The sequence below is a fragment of the Talpa europaea genome, assembly GCF_964194135.1.
Source record: "Talpa europaea genome assembly, chromosome: 1".
Classification (NCBI taxonomy): domain Eukaryota; kingdom Metazoa; phylum Chordata; class Mammalia; order Eulipotyphla; family Talpidae; genus Talpa; species Talpa europaea.
In genome coordinates this window covers 46,391,555-46,408,799 of record NC_140073.1, presented here as the reverse complement: position 1 = coordinate 46,408,799, position 17,245 = coordinate 46,391,555, and the positions used below count along the sequence as shown (strand labels likewise).

At 35.8% G+C, this 17,245-nt stretch overlaps 1 protein-coding gene across 1 annotated transcript in view; it reads left to right on the top strand.

Moving 5' to 3' along the window:
• Window positions 1–17,245, top strand: part of C2CD3 (C2 domain containing 3 centriole elongation regulator) — a gene marked incomplete at both ends in the record, with an annotated part of 107,652 nt that overhangs the window by 17,398 nt on the left and 73,009 nt on the right. Inside the window, 9 exons of the mRNA XM_084242013.1 lie at window positions 2,241–2,373; window positions 2,963–3,091; window positions 3,681–3,828; window positions 7,180–7,334; window positions 7,938–8,147; window positions 8,633–8,745; window positions 11,096–11,214; window positions 13,075–13,197; window positions 16,714–17,187. Of these exons, the coding sequence (XP_084098139.1) occupies window positions 2,241–2,373; window positions 2,963–3,091; window positions 3,681–3,828; window positions 7,180–7,334; window positions 7,938–8,147; window positions 8,633–8,745; window positions 11,096–11,214; window positions 13,075–13,197; window positions 16,714–17,187 (1,604 nt within the window). The remainder of the gene's footprint in view (window positions 1–2,240; window positions 2,374–2,962; window positions 3,092–3,680; window positions 3,829–7,179; window positions 7,335–7,937; window positions 8,148–8,632; window positions 8,746–11,095; window positions 11,215–13,074; window positions 13,198–16,713; window positions 17,188–17,245) is intronic.

Below are 17,245 nucleotides of genomic sequence, written 5' to 3'. Positions count from 1 at the left end.
AATAAACATATGTATGTATGTATGTTTGTATACAAAGTATATATATATATATATAAAATTCTGTTAGGAATATATCAAAACGTAAACAATCAGTATTCCTACGTAGTGACATTAATGGATAGGTTAATTTTCTATTGCTACATGGCAAATTACCACAACCTTAGTTGATTGTCTGTTGACAAGACTCCAATTCCTTGTGGTTATAGCTGAAGTCCCATTTCCTTGTTGGCTGTCAGCCAAGGTCCACACTGAGTTTCTTGCCATATGGTCCCTCCATCTTCAAAAGAGCAAGATTTGAAGCAAATAGCCAGAGAAGTCTCTGGTTTTTAACCTATCTTAAGGTTGACTGACTTTGAACCATAATTACATCTGCAAAATTTCTTCACAGTAATACCTAGATGAGTGTTTGAGTCACCGGAAGAAGATAGGTGTATGCACCAAGTCAGAATTCTTGGGGGACCTGTCTTAAATTCTGCCTATTAAAAATGAATGATCTTTATTTTCTTTTAATTTAATTGTATTCTCATATAAGACATTGAACGTGATTATTTCCCAGGTGTTTTTAAGCTGTATTTTGAACTCTTTGTATTAACAAGCGTTAGGTGTTTGTCTGTTTGGCTTCCTTTCCCCCCCACCCCTGGCTTGCCTCTCATATGTTTATTTTTAGAAGCAATAAAACTCTAGACTAGAAGACAGGTCCTGAGTGTGTAGTCTCACTTATACCTAAGCATGTGTAGAGCCTCAAGAACTCTAAGAACTTAAGTGAGGTGATATATAGTATAGTTGAAATTGTAAGATGTGAAGTTGTACTGATTGTGTAAGTAATGCATGCATAAATTGGGGAAGTTACTTATCCTCCAGGCCTCACTATTTGTATCTGGAAAATGAAGGTAATAGTAGTGCCTATGTCAGAGGATCACTGGGAAGATAAAATGAGTTAATAATTACTCTTTAGAGTAGTGCCCAGCACATGGTAAAGCTTTAATGTTACCTGCTTATGTAATTGTTATTGTTACATAAGGATGAAGTAAATTTTACCTATCAGAAAGTCTAAAAACTTCTTCATGACTTTTCCATTAACCTGCTGAATGAGCTTAGACAAATCATGGAGCTTAGACACATCCATTTATAGGCATTTTTTCCTTTCATCCATAAAAATATAAATTTGGAATAGATTTTCACTGTGGCTCTTGTTAGTGTTTCTTGGTTAAGAATAGCGTTAAGCTGGGCCTCCCGGGTGGCACAGCGGTTGAGCGCTGGGCTGCGGAGCTGCCCACAGCCTCTGCAGCACCGGTTCTATCCCCGGCCGCCGGGCAAGGGTCCCACATGGCGCGCAGACCTCTCCTGCTGCACCCACTGCTCTCCTCAGCAATGTACTTTGGTCTTCCTGCCTGTTCTGCTCCCCGCTCTGGCTCTGGTGAATTCTCTCACCCTCCCGCACTTCTGACTGTACCCAGTGCTTGTATAAATAAATAAATACATCTTTAAAATGAATAAATAAATAAATACATCTTTAAAAAAAAGAATAGCGTTGGGCCTCCCCGGTGGCGCAGTGGTTGAGCACTGGGTTGCGAAGCTGCCCGCAGCCTCTGCAGCACAGGTTCGGTCCCCGAGGAGGGTCCCACATGGTGGCCAGACCTCTTCTGCTGCCTGCTGCTCTGCTCGGCAGTGTGTTTCATCAGTCTGCCTGTTCTCTTCCCTGCTCTGGCTCTGCTGAATTCTCTCACCCTCCCGTGCTTCTGACTGTACACAGTGCTTGTATAAATAAATCTTAAAAAAAAAAAAAAGAATAGCGTTAAACCTATTTGAAATAGGTTGAAATAGGGTGAATTCTCTCACCCTCCCGTGCTTCTGACTGTACACAGTGCTTGTATAAATAAATCTTAAAAAAAAAAAAAAGAATAGCGTTAAACCTATTTGAAATAGTAAGATAATTCAATAAGTTATCTAGAAACAAACAAAAAAATATGTAGACAACAGTTGGAAGAATCAGTGTGTGCTTATAACTCCCACAAGGAGGTGAGCGACTTCATTCATTGCTGTGTAATGCCTATATCTTAACCAGTAAACATTGGTATAAAGTGAGTATCTTAAAAAAATTCTCAGTCTAGTGGGGAAGGCAGACAATTAAGCCATCATAGTCCACTGTGGCAAGTCCTATGATCAAGACAAGGTACAAAATATTGCAAGTATTTCTGTTGGAGTTTAAATTTTTCATGTTTTGCTTTTGCCCTCTTCAGCTCTATTAGAACAAGGCAATAAACTGCGTAATGCCATGTTGATTTCTGCAATGAAATCAAGCCCAGATGCTAGCATGGTTTTGGATGAAGTTCATCCTTCTATGAAGGAAGATTTTCTTAAAGCATCACCAGAGTAAGTTATAGGATAAGCATGAACCCTGATAGTTCATTATTTAATAGTTATTAACTTTTTTTTTCAAGTTAGGGACTAAATAATCTTGGAAGTGTTGGGCAAATGGTTTTTTGAGGTATAATTAACATATAACATTATCTCAGGTGCACACAACAATTTGGTATTTGTATATATTATAAATTTACCACCATAGGAGTCTAGTTAATATTCATCACCGTACAAAGTTACAATAATTCTTAATATGGTGGAAAAGAAGCCTAAATTAGAAGTGAAGATACTCAAAATCTCATCTTAGCACTCGTATTTGCTAAGTAGTTAAATGACTAGATTCATTACTCTCTCTGAACCAGCATGTTCATATATATAAAATGAGGCTATTTTCTCTCTTCTCTTTCACAGAAATGTAATGAGATTCTAATATAGTAAAGGACTTTATAAATTATGGAATTTTATATATATATTAATATAGCTAATTCTAAAGTTTGTTAAATTTTCCACGTTGAACCGTCTCCATATACCGTCTCTTAGCTCAATTACCATTTACATTTTTCCATATGTTAGCCACTTAGAAAGTATTTTTCCACTTTAGAATCAAAGCCTTGCCAAGGAATCAATTTAAAGACCATGTTGAAGACCACTTCCTCCTTCCAACTGAGAATACATTTTGTAAACATGATATAAAAGCTGATGCCAAAGCCATACAGCTGTTATTAGGCAGGTAAGAGTTTTTGACTAGCTTTCTTCCTTTTCAATTCTTTCTCCAATTTATTGTTAACAGCTTCTTCCTGAAGCAATACTTTCTTAAAATAATCAAGTTATTATAGAACAAATCTTGACATAATTAATCCTAAATATATTTTTGATTAATGGAAGAAGGCAAATTTATGAATTAGTCTTCTTCGCAAAAATCAACATATAACATTTACATCATTCAATTATTGTTTACCTTTTTTCTTCACTGCTAAACCATAAGCAGCATAAGGACAAATTTATCTAAGCCATCTCTAAATCATCTAGGGCCTAACAACACGTCTGGCACATAATAGGTAACTCAGTAAAATGTTTGTTGAGTTAATACATGAGATCACAATCATTGTCAGCAGTGTATTTTTTTGTTTTTAAATAACTTGGTATTTCAGAGGAGGGGAATATAATTTGAAAATATTTATTATTATTCTTCTGTTTAATGTGTCTTTGGTTTAACATAGCTTCCTCCATGTTTAGAAAGTTCATTAATGAAAGAATAGCTTAGCTGAAACTTCCGTTAAAGTCCTTGTTTGTTTTTGTTGTTGTCTTTATCTTTGCAGTGCTGAATTATCTCAGGGTCATTACTGGGATGGACTAGGCTCTCCTCCAGATTCCCCATCTCCTGGGAGTGATGTGTATTGTAGCAGTGAGCCAAATGACCCTCAGTATGACCAGAGTCTCCTGGAGAACCTTTTTTACACAGCACCTGTAAGTCATTGAATATGAAGCTTTAGAAATTAGAAAACAAAAGTATTAGTATTAGTAGGTACAGGTATGTTACCATTTGCCAGACAGAAAGCTATCCATTTTTACATACACCTTGTCTCCTTTATTCATAATAACAATCTGAAGGAAAGTATTACCCCCACTCATTTTACAGATGAAGAGACAGGCTTAGTAAGTTAAGTGTTTGTCCATGGACACACAGCAAGTCTTAGAGCCAGGATTCAAATTCAAGTTTACTTGACTCGAAAACCCCGGAAGCACCCTTGACTGGTGTCTTTTCAAAATATTCCAGAAACATTTCTATTCACAAGTGAGAAATACCTCTACTGACCGTGAAGCCAGGACATTCTCTTTTCAGGGAGTTCTGTCTTTTTCAAATACTGAATTGTATGTTTCATTCATTTCTTTCGCCTCTTCTAGTTTGGAAATAAGTCCAGTGTTCCACGAGTAATCATTTGTATTTATGAAGATTGCTGTCATACTCCAGATTTTCCTTTTTTCTGGTGCAGAAAAGATAACTGAAATACAAGGTAGTTTATACTAACTCTGTAGTAAGACAATGAGCTGTACCAGGGTTCAGAAGAAGAAAGAGAACTTTTACATGAGATTGTCAGGAAAGAACATGAGAAATAAAGGGTTTTAAGTGAAACTTTAAAGATAGTGTTTGGAGAGACAGAGAAAGAATATAAATTGTGTGTAAAAAGAACTTATCTGTCTGGAGAAGGAATTTGTACACTGCAAGGTATCTAATTAGGAAGATATTTCTTATAGAAAAGAAGTCGACAAGGCAGGCTGACATATTGCAGGCAGTCTGTAAAAGGCTTTCAATGTCAGATAAGGAGGAAATGATATGATTAACATAGTGTTTTAGGAATGTTGATATGGCAGTGATGAAGAGGGACGATTGAGAGAAGAATAATTGGAAGCAGATAGAAAACCAATGGGTAATTGGAAGTGTGAGAGAGCCTGACTGAGAATGACAGCAATGGGACTGGAAAGGAGATGCATTTGAAAGAGATTATGAATTGTTCGGCTTACCTTACTCCTTACCTTCGTCATCACTGATACTTGATTAAAAGGAAAAGGAATTTACCTTTACTCTACATTTTCTGTGTGACAAAAAACTTACATGTTGATCTATTATTTCTATTGAGTATTTTTTAATTCACTATTTCGTTTAATGTTTTTACTAATCCCATGAGATAGTGTTTTCTGTTTTACATATAGAATAGCAGCTTAAAGATGTTATTGTGTAAATCAGTGGCAGAACTAGAATCCTTACTCTAGCCTATCTGGAAAAAAGCTGTTTTTTTCCACTTGACCACACCATCTCATAAACTCTAAGCATGGAATTAGAATCTGACAATAACTTACCTCCCTAACCTTATTTCCCACTTTGACCTTTTAATTGCTTGAAACTCCTGGTTGTCTCACCACTGCTCAAACATTCTAGCTCTTGTTTTATTTTCATATGTTTTGCTCATGCTGATCCTTCTACTTTGAATGTTGAAATGCCCCTATACATTTGGTAAACTTCTTTTCATTTTTTAAAAATAAATTCATTGCCTCTATGAAGAAACCATCTGGGCTCCACCAACCAGAATTTGCTGCTGGGATGCCTGCTGTATCTAGCACATCACTCTATTATAGCCCTTACCTTATTTTATGACATAGTTCCTCTTAAATAGCGCTTGTCTTCATGATCTTTTTATTACCAGTACAGCAAAGACCTGTGAGATACTAAGTACTCGGTAAATACTTAATGCATAAAGAGATGAATGTGTAAATAGCACTAAATAATCCCCAATATTATTTGAACAAAATAAATTTAGCAAATGTTGACTAAAAGAAGTAGCCAGTTGACCGTGAGGCAGTGGAAAGACCAAGAAGTTAATATACTCCTTCTCTGGGGTTAGTGTTTGATGTTATTAATATTAAATAACATCCATGGCTTAGAAATTCTGCATTATTACCTTGTTTTTCTGATTTCTGAATTTTTTTAGCTTTTGAACACCTAGTTTACTTTTACTCTAATTTCCTTCAGGCTATGAACCCGCCTAGATTCTGATTGCCTTGTCAATAACTAATTTTCAAAGCTGCTACTTGATAAAGAAAAATCTGTGGCAAAGTCTTTATAATTTTACCTTGAGAAAACTATAGCTAGAAGGACATTATAATCAAGCTTATTTAACTTTGGGTTTGTTACCATTAGCACTGACCAACATATTATGTACCCTGAGAAACTAAAAAGGGGAAATTGGAAATGATAAACATAAAATGAATTTGTAATACTAGGGTGTTTGTTTGTTTGCTTGTTCTTAATTTGTAACCAACTAACTATATCACTTTCTTTGTATTTTGCATTTTGTGAAATAAGAGGTTGATCAGTACATTATGGTAGCCACTTTGTCTCTAAATAAAAATAAAATTGCCATACAAATTTCAAGGCATAAATAAGTCATGGGGCTATAATGTACAGTATGGTAACTACAATATAATTGATAGTACTGTACTCTATATTTGAAAGTTGCTAAGTGGGTAAATTTTAAAAGTTCTCGTCACAAGAAAAATAAATTATAACTGTGTGGGGATGGTTGTTAGCTAAATTTGTTGTTAGTCGTGTTGCAATGTATACATTTATAATTATTATGTTGTACACCTAAAATTGATACCATGTTGTATTTTAATTATATCTTAGTTTTTTAAAAAATGAATTTCAGGGGCCTTAGTCACTGGTTCCCCCATTAAGGAGATTTGTGAAATGTAATAAACTGTTAATTTTAGCAAGATTAAAAGAAGAATTGAATCATTAATAGTATAGAATGGTGTAAAAAGCAGCGTCTTAGCATCCATGTAGTTAGGTGACATTGTACTAGTTATGTGGTAGAAAAACAGGCTTAGGGACCCCTGGAGATCAAATTCTGTCTTTACTACTTATACCTGTGAATCATATACAACTTCTCTCAGCATTCATTTTCTCACTTGTAAAAATTGTCATAAAGACATTGTACAGGAACGGGGCATTATACACGCACATTGAGCACTTAGCATAGTACCACATACATAGCAGGCTATTGTTGTTAGTGAGAATTTAAAAGAAGGATCTATTTTCATTTTTTTTTTGAACTGAACTTGTAGCTTATTTTTTCTGAACTTTAAAGTATTTTTGTATGACAAAGAGAATCATGGGATTATCTCCCTAGTGTCAGTTACCTCTTTAAGAGAATCATTTATGTGCAGAGCAGACTCTGATTACTTTTAGAGAAATGTTTCATTATCATTACCCCAAAGAATTATCTTTTGGTTCCTTTCTTTCCTTTTCTTCCCCCACAGAAATCTAATACCAGCTTCAGTGATTTCTTCAGTGAAAATGATGATAATGTCCCTTCTAAAAAAATGAGCCAGTCAAAATCTCTTTCCAAATCTCCTAAGGTTCCGGACTCAAGTGATCATAAGCTAAAGAAGATGGCAGTAGGCAAGAAAAATAGGTGAGCCTCTTTATGAGTGTTTATTTAGAGGCAAAAGCAAAGGAAAATTGTTTCTTCAAGATCCCCTAAAGTGAAATGATCTGTATTTGTTCAACTTGATCAGCCTGGTTAAGTGAGTTATAGTAACTCATTAAGTATTACAATCCTTAAAAATTTAATAGCATGAAAAGATAAAATGGACATGATATAATGATTCAGGGAAAAGGCAGATTTCTGGATTGTGTGTGTTCTGTGATTGCACGCTTATATAGAAAATATGCATAAAGAAAGCAAATTAAAAAGAATACACAAAAGTGACAATTATAGTGAATAACTAAAGTAAAATCAGTATCCCTTGTAAAAGACCTAGTTGTGTAACATCAGTTTCTATGCTTGTAGGTAGCTAGGCCTTTAGATTATAAGCATGTTTTCACATTTCTTGAGATCTTTTTAGCTATAGGTTAGGGGGCCAGACTTCTAATAATTAAAGCGCTTCTCAATCCTTGACAGTTTGTGAATTAAGATGCTTGCTGCCCTATCTCTTTCCTCTTCTTGTTCATGCAAAGTAGATTATCCATGTTGGGCCTCTGACCAGTCGCTTCACTATCTATGAAATTCTTTCAGAAATTTGGTTGAACCACAGATGCCATCAGAAACACTGGAAGATGCCCAAGTGATGACACTGAGTGTGGATAAAATGTCCCTCCTGGGAAGAGCGCAGTCAGTCAGAATCATCATTGAAACAATGGGAGTACCTCCAGATAGTCCTCAGGTTACCCTTGGCAATAAAAGCTTTCCTGGGCGACCACCTAAGCTGACACCAACAAAAAAGCGGTATGTCTCTAACATGAGAACGCTGAATCTGACATTTCTAGAAAGTGTGTCTAATAATAAATAAGTGTTTAACACTTTATGCTTTGTAAAGTGTTTTCATATGTATCATTCAGCCAATTGATATCTACTGAATCCCCCTATCGGTCCTATGTACTATACCAAGTAAGTGTGAAAATAAAATTAAGACTTAGATTGTTCTTGCATACTTTACAGTCAGCAGGAGAAAATATTTTAGTGACTATTGATAATATAGGCCTTTAGGAGCCAAAAGAGATGGTTTACATTAAAATTGCTGTGGGTTAACACAGCAGGGAGTCTTTAATTCTGCCCAATAGGATTGGTGAAGATTTGAAAAAGGAGGTAAGTCCTCTGAGAATCTGAGATACAGTGAAAATAGGACCTTGCATGACTTGTAGGATTGTCAGACAGGAAATAGGATTATTATTTGGCTTGTTTTTAAATAACTTTTTTGTCTTGATTTTTAGCACCTTCTTTGTAGAATATCACTTTCCTGTGGGCTTTTCTAAAAGTGGAGTGGGAAAGACAACTTTGATCACAGAAGTCGTTCGACTCGCCTCCAGTAAAATTATAGATGGAAGTAAGCAAGAGACTGCCTTTCTGCACCTTAGACACTTTGAATCCCCAATCACGCCTCTGACTTTTATATGATCATAGAATCTTAGAGCTAGAAAGACTTTTGAAGTGATTTTACTCCAAGTCCTTTATTTTGTGAGGAAATTTGCTCAGAAGTGTTATGATTATCCTGACGTGAGTCAGTAACAGCCGATACTAGAACTCAGAACTCCTAACACTTAGATCATGTACTTTCAACTATTGCCATTTTTCTTCTTGTTTTTAAAAGCATCTTTTTAAAATTCATTTACCAGTTAATTACATATTTGAAGTTAATAATTAAGTAGTTTTTAGTATATTCACAGTGTTGTGCCACCATCACCACAGTCTAATTTTAGTATATTTTAATCCCACCTGAAAGAAATCCCAAACACATTTATCACTCACCACGCCTCATTTCCTTCTTCACTCCATTCTGGACATTTTTATAAATGGAATCATACAATATGTGATTTTTGTGATTGACTTTTTTGACTTACTATAATATTTCCATCCATGTGGTGGTTTGTATAATACCCCATCAGGTGATGGGCACTGGAGTTATTTCCACTTTCAAGCAATTATGGAGAATGTGTATATAATTTCATGCAGATATATGCTGTCCTTTACTTTGGTTATGTACTAATATGGAATTACTGAATCATATGGTAACTGTGTATTTTAATTTTTTGTGCTGGACTGTTTCAAACAGCTACTCCACCATTTTATATTCTCACCAGACTCTCTTATCTCTTCATCAGCACTTTTTATTTTCCATTTTTTTTAATTCTAGCCATCCTAGTGGGTGTCAAGTGGTATCTCATTGTGATTTTGATCATCTTTTCGTGTGCTCACTGTCTACTTGTATATCTTAGAAAAATGTTTAAATCCTTTACCCTTTTTAAAATTATTATTAAGATCAAAGTGTTCTTTATATATTCTGGATACAGAACCTTATTAGAATTTTGATTTGCAAATATTTTCTCCCATTGTATGGATTGTCCTTTAATATTCTAAATAGTATCATTTACAGCACAAAAGTTTTAGATTTTGATGTCACTCATATATCTTTTTTTCTTTTGTTGCTGGTGCTTTTTTTTGTTTTAAATATTTCTAATACAGATAAGTAAATGTGTAATATAATAACCATTCATGTCTCTGACATTCAAAATTATCACTACTTTTCTAACAGATTTTGAGAATATCTTTGCCTGGTTCTGCAGTTTGATCCATGAACGGTCCTATCAGTGTTCATTTTCCTCTCTGGGAATATTTGAGAAGTAAAAACAGGGGCCCTAACTCTCTTTTACACTTCCTATGCACCATAGTTACATTGGGTTTTTAGATTTTGTTTGGTTTGGTTTATTAACAAGTCATCATCCATTCATGTGGCTCAGAATTTCAAGATCCCCTCTCTATGAACATTTCTGTAAATTGTATATTTTTCCTAAGATTTTATACATGTTTAAGCCAATACGCTTATTTTTTGCCCTCTTCCCATTTTTATCCAAATATTAGTGTACCATATATACTGTTCTGCACCTTGTTTTGATAGTATGTCATAGGAATTTTTTCAAGGACATAGATAACGTCCTCAGTCCCTTATTGGCTATATAGTATCTCACTGTGTGGTAATATCATAATTTAAACACCACCCCCACTGCTCAGTAGGTCAATATTTAAGCTGTTTTCAATTGTTAAAAATGGTACTTAAGTGAGTAATCTTGTACCAACCCTGTTTCTTGCTTAAGTATAGCCAGCATAAACATTAAAAGTAAATGCTTGCCCTTAAAAAGAGCACCTAATGCTATTTAATATTCTATTTTACTAGATTCATTGTTTCACTTATCATCTTAAGGAAGAATTAGGGTTTTAAATTTTTTTTCTTATGCTTACTTACTGGCTGTGTGTTTTAATTATTGATAGCAACAGAAGCTAGTCTGGGAAAATGTATAATTGATCTTGTAGGCTAAAATATGGTTGAGGAACTTTTATGTAGTTAAACTGTTTTTATCTTTTAAAAATAGTAAGTCATATAACCCTACACCCAGTGAAATGTATGTCTCTGTACAGCCCAGGCTCATATGCTTAACATTCATTTTTCAGCGCAAAGCAGAGCAGCATAGAGCTGTTCATCTTCCATGTACTATACCTAGAGTTTTCTCTTTATCTCTGTTCCTTCAGTCTTCCACGCCTAACACTTTCTATGAAATTCACTGACTACAACCCTAAAGAGATTTTAGGTAGATGTGAAAGGGAGGTGGGCAGTCTCAGAGGTGAATTGATGCTAACTGGGGTGGCTTAATATGTGCTTATGTGTCTGGTTCTCCTTCCAGTGGTGAAATTCCAGCAACGATTTGTGTTTCCAGTACACTTTGGTGGTCCAATGATAGAACACTGGTGGAATTCCAACCTCACCTTCCAAATTTACACAAAGAAAACCCCACAAAAAAAGGTACTTAAGGTGATTTTTACCTTTGTCTTATCACTTACACCAGGCAGTTAGAGCATACTTAAAATCATATTCTTACCTAAACTTGGAATTTCTCTAGGGTCAAACAATATTAATGCTTATGATTACTTTTTCTTAAAATTTTGAATTTCTGTTTGTTATAGGCCAGATATTATGCCAAAGGCTACACACAAACATACTATCTTTTTTTTTTGGTGGGACCCTCGCGCCACCAGGGGAGGCTCCATACTATCAAATTTAATCATTGCTAGAACTCTGTGAATTAAGTACATTATTGTCTTCATTTTATAGATGAAGAAACTAAGATTTAGTAAAGTTAAGTAACTTGTTGAGGATCATCCAAGCTAATAACAGACAAAATACAGGACTCACCACAAGTCTTCTGACTTCAGCTCCTAAGGTCTTAACCTCTTTGCTGTGCTTCCTACTAGGGAGAGTATGTTAGTTTTAATTTGAGATTCACCTTCCTGTTTTCAGGCAGAATATGTAGGTTTCCAGTGTCCATCCAGCTAATTCCAAGTTTGTAAAATCCATTTGCAACAATACAACTCTGTCATAAGCAGTTTTTACCTCCTTCAATAGCAGAGTACTCTTCACAATCTTTGACCTCCTCTTTGGTATATACAACGTAATGTATGCATCTTATTTACTTTTTGTATGTTTTTCCAGAGACTATGAATAATACAAGTTCTTCTTGGAAAATACAGCAAAATAGGGAGGGGGTAAACCATTATTCCACAATGAAATAAGCCTATCTCATGACAGGCATAAGATATTTCAGTATATTTACATTAAATTATCTAGTTAATGTCTTTTTCTAACTATGAAAGAATTGTGCATGATTTTATCAAAAACTTCAAAAATATTTTTAAAAAACAAAAAGTGCCTGTAATCTTTCACCAAGGAGTAACTTGTTAATATTTATCTCTCCTTTGCCTTTTTTCAAATAAATGAAATGTATGTATGTAAATTTTGACAATAACATTTGATAGTAAGATAATTGTGCATGCAAGTTTTATCCTGCTTTTTAAAATTTAGTATTGTCTTGAGAGTTTTATTTTTTTTCAAAAATACATGTTTAATCTTTTCCACATAATTTTATAATAAATGAAGGTTTACTATATATAACTTAATGCTCCATTTTTACCAACCATTTTAACAAACATTGTTCATATTATTTCAGACTTTCATTCTGTTACAGGAATGTGCTATAATTAGCTTAGAATTCCTGAGTATTGGAATCTAGTTATTAGTAATTGTTACCTTTAAAATATACATGTTTTTATGTAAGCTTTGTGTTATTTATTTTTTCTTTAATGTAAAACACCCAGAAATGGAATTACTAGACAAAAAATATGAACATTTAAGCCTTTTTATACTTAGTGCTGAATTTACTGTTCAAAAAGTATGTTGCCTATTCATATTCCTAACATCACACAGCTCTTTGTAGCCTTGATATCATCAGGTATATTAAGTTTTGTAATTTGACTAGCTTTAATGGCAAAAATTTATATCTAAGTTTTTTTTTAATTTTTAAGAGAGAAGTTGAACATTTTTTATGAAGAACTAACTCCTAAAAAATATAAATAGATCATCTCCCAACCTCTTTGTGACTCATGAAACCTTGTATAATATATGTAGTCCAGAGAGAAGTAGTAAAACAAGAAGGGGCACCAAATATGGGAGAATTTGGCTCCCACTTAAGAGTTGTCTCAGTCAGTCAAATAATTAAACTATTTAATTCATCAAGCATTTTTTCCTTTACAAGTCATATGTTGTCACTTCTGTTAGAGCTGTGACTACTCTTTAATTTGACCTAAACCTTTTCTTTCCTACTCTCAGCCACAGGTGACTGGATCTGCATCACTGCCTTTGCGAGCTGTCATTCAGTCTGAGCTGCTTTCTTTCAGTGACCCGCTTCCAGTGCAGCAGGAAAATGGTCAGGCTCCTCTTGGCCCCCTCAAGGTACCTTGATATGCATTCAGGTAGTAGAACACTTATTGGGCCCACTTTACTGACAGGTGCTAAGAATACCGCAGTAAACAAAGCCAGGATCTCTGCTCTTACAGTTTATATTAAAATAGGGCAACAGATATGCTGTGCTGTGAAGGAAGTAAATGGTACAATGTGATAGTGAATACCTGGGAGGATATAGAAGATGAGGATCAAGGAGGGTCTCCCTAAGGAGGTGACGTTTAAGGTAGGAGTTGAATAATGAGAGGAAGAGCCTACCCAGTAAAAAATAGCACAAGGAAAATCATTCCAGACAATAAAAATAACACACACTAAGGCCCTAAAGTCAGAATGAGTACAGCATGTTCAAGGGACAGAACATTACCACAGTTTAGTGAGCCAAGAGGAGAATGATGAAAAGTAAGATTGGACCAGCAGCCAGGAACATATCATTCAGAACTTTGTAGGTGAGAGTAAAGGGTATACATTTTATCCTCAGAGCCAGGTAAGGACATTGAAATACAGGAGTTATATCTGATTTATATTTTTTAAAGATTACTTTATAGAGGCTAGATTATAGGAGGGAAGAGGGAAAACAGTTCATTGAAAGAGGATTTCTTCTTTGTATTCAGAAACATCGGCATGTGGCCGAATGTGAATGTATGGCTTCAGTATAGCTTTGACTTGTCTTGGTGAGCTTTTAGAATTACCACAGCCAAATCTAAAACATTACCTTAACTCCCCTTGGCCCAAAGAATAAAAATACAGGGCTTACCATATGACCCTCGCCTGCCACTGAAGCTTCCCTCTTGCAGCTTCCTTATCAACAGCCAAGTCAAACAGTATAAACAGTTGTTAAGCTACATGTTGGTTCATGCCTCTGTGATTTTGTTCTTGATTTTCATGCTACTGTTTGTTCTTGAAAGCTCTTTCTTTGCTCGCTCCCCTCTTAGTCTTTTAGTAATAAATACCATTTAGTTTTAAAGGCTTGCATGATTATCACTGCAAAGAAAATATCACATTACTTTTTGCTAGTAATGTTTTTTGTGTGTTGGCTTTGCTTGCCTAGTTATCTGGACTGCAAAGTTTCAAATCAGAAAGGAGTAATAAGTACAATTGATGGACTAGAAATTGTTTCTGTCTTGAGTCTGTTAAGAGAAGTACTACTCTAGACAGATTGTTGTCTATATTCAGTAGAGCAAAGGAACTTTGATGTGTGTTTTAAATAAAAGTACAAGTCCCCTTTATCCTCAGTAATTCAGTCTCAGCAGTGACTGTTTTCATTCTTGAATCCTTTTTAACTTTTTACTTTATAATATTTTTAAACTTTTAAAAATAACTTCAAGCTTCCAGAAAAATTACAAAAGTAGGACAAAGAGCTCACATACTTTTTACCTAGACTCACCAATATTTTTTTTTGTTTTTTAAAGATTTATTTATTTATGCATACAAGAACTGGGGTGTAGGCCAGAGGTGCAGGGGGGTGAGAGGATTCACCAGCAACAGAGTGGGGAGTACAACAGGCAGATTGACTGAAATACACTGCTGAGGGGAACAGCGGGTGAGACAGGAAAGGTCTGCTGTGCCATACGTGGGTCAGCTCCCTGGCCGGGGATCAAACTCATGCTGCAGTGGCTGCGGATAGCTTGATAGCACTATGGCTTTAACCCCCATGCCACAGGGAGGCCTTAGACTCACCATTATTAACATTTGTCACATTTGCTTTATAATTGTCTACTTCTTCCCTCTGTCTTTCTCCTTTCTTCCTCTCTGTTTCTCTTAGCCCCTCTACATACACACACACACACACACACACACACACACACACTTTTTCCTGAACTATTAGAGAATGTTACAGATATTGTCTCTTTCCCCCTAAATTCTTGTGTGTATTCCCTAGGCCATAACTCTGTACAGTTATGAAAATCAAATTAATATTGATACTATATTCTATTTATAATGCATACTCAGATTTCACCAGTTGTGCCCAGATTTCACCAATCCCTAGAGCCCTCAGGATAAAGTTCAAATCCTTAGTTTGGACTCTATGATCCTCTGAGAACTCTTTGTCTGTACTTCTCCAATCTCAACTCCTGTCACTCTTCCCTTCACACAAAATAATCCAGCTATATTCCTCTACTAAAGAGTTTCCTGAATATCATTTTTTCCTACCTCTGTGTCTTTAGTTGTGCTGTTCCCGCTGCCTTGTATTTCCTCTCAGCCTTCATGAATCCTGTTAGGCAGAGATTTTTGCACTAGTTAACTCTTGCTTAACTTTAAGAAACAGAGTTATTTCATCCTAGAAGCTCTCTCTGAAATTTCCCTATTTGTAGGTTAGGATGTTGTGTTAGTTTTATCCTTTTTGGTTTCAGTGAGCAGGAATGTGCTCAGGTTACCTTACGATTGGAGTTTCTTAAATGGATACAACCCTGTTCCACTTCTCTGCCCTTCTGATATCTTGCTGTGGTCATGGCTTCTATCAGTACATCCCTTTATATCAATTTTTTGCAGTTCAAGATCATCCATGCTTTTAATTGTCACCTCTCTAATCTCCTTTAGTTTAAAATAGTTCTGCAGGGCCTCCCCTGGTGGCACAGCGGTTGAGCGCTGGGCTGTGAAGCTGCCCACAGCCTCTGCAGCGCTGGTTCTATCCCCGGCCGCTGGCGAGGGTCCCACATGGCTCGACAGACCTCTCCTGTCTGGCCTGCTGCTCCCCTCAGCAGTGTATTTCATCAGTCTGCCTGTTCTGTTCCCCGCTCTGGCTCTGGTGAGTTCTCTCACCCTCCCACGCTTCTGACTGTACCCAGTGCTTGTATAAATCAATAAATAAATAAATCTTTAAAAAAAAAAAAGTTCTGCAGCCCTTCTTTGTCTTCCAGCCTGCTGCTGTTTTTGAAATATAAAGCCAGATCGTTCGTAGAATGTCCTTTATGGGGATTTTCCTGCAGTATTCACCAAGTCCAATAGATGCTAAAAGCTTCCTTATATCTGGGATAAATCTTATCTTCACTCCACTGATACATTACCGTGTTCTATGTAAGGTGATGATTTTCTAACTCCTCCATGCCCTGTGCAATATTACCTGGCATTCTACTGTACTGAAGAGTTGCCCCTTCTCCCATATTTACATTGATGCAGACTTTAGATTCTTACATTATTCAATAGATTATAATCCATTACTGTATTACTCTTTTTGAGTCTCAAATTGTCTTAAATTTGGCCAGTGGGAAGCCCTCCAACTAGATTCTGTGTGCTTTCAATATGTCTCCATCCTTTTTTGAGTATTTCCTTATTTTTTGGCACAAATGTGGCAATAATACAAGCTCATCTTTTATTATTGATAAATCGTCTGCTTAGCTTTTCTTAATCCTGGTAAGGTAATGTATATGCAGTCTATTAGTGTTCTCACTATTACAGTATTTGAGGATGTGTTAATTTATTTCCTATCTGATACTGCTCCTAGCTGCAAAATTCTGATTCTGATTCTAGAAGACATTCTTACTAGCTATCTTCTTTTGTGTTTTATAGGTAACTGTGGAGCTTGTTCTGGATAACAAAGATTTCAGTGGCTTCAATTCTAAGTTAAGTAGCAGTGCCAGACATACCCCACTTTGTGCTCTATCAGAACCTGGTCAGCCTGTTACCAGTATCAAAAATCCACAGATACTAAATCAAATTCATGAAGAAACTGTAAAGAAAGCAGAGAATTTGATACTCCCTACCCCAAAGTCATCAAGCCCTGTTGTGCCAGACCCTTCACCCTTCATGGATGTGCCAGCTTCCCACAATTTAGTACATCACACAACTGGGTCAACAAAAGAAAGTACTTTGTTGTTGCATGTGCTGTTGATGGTGCCAGATGGGAAAGATTTCATTACTGGAGACTCTGAGAAACAGCTGCCATGCAATATCTATTTTAATTGCAAACTCTTCAGCACTGAGGAAGTAACCAGATCTGTCATTGCGTGGGGCACAACACAACCAGTCTTTAACTTCTCTCAGGTAACTTTTTAAATGGCTTAACATTCTGTTTCTATTTGGGATATCTGGGGGTGGGAGG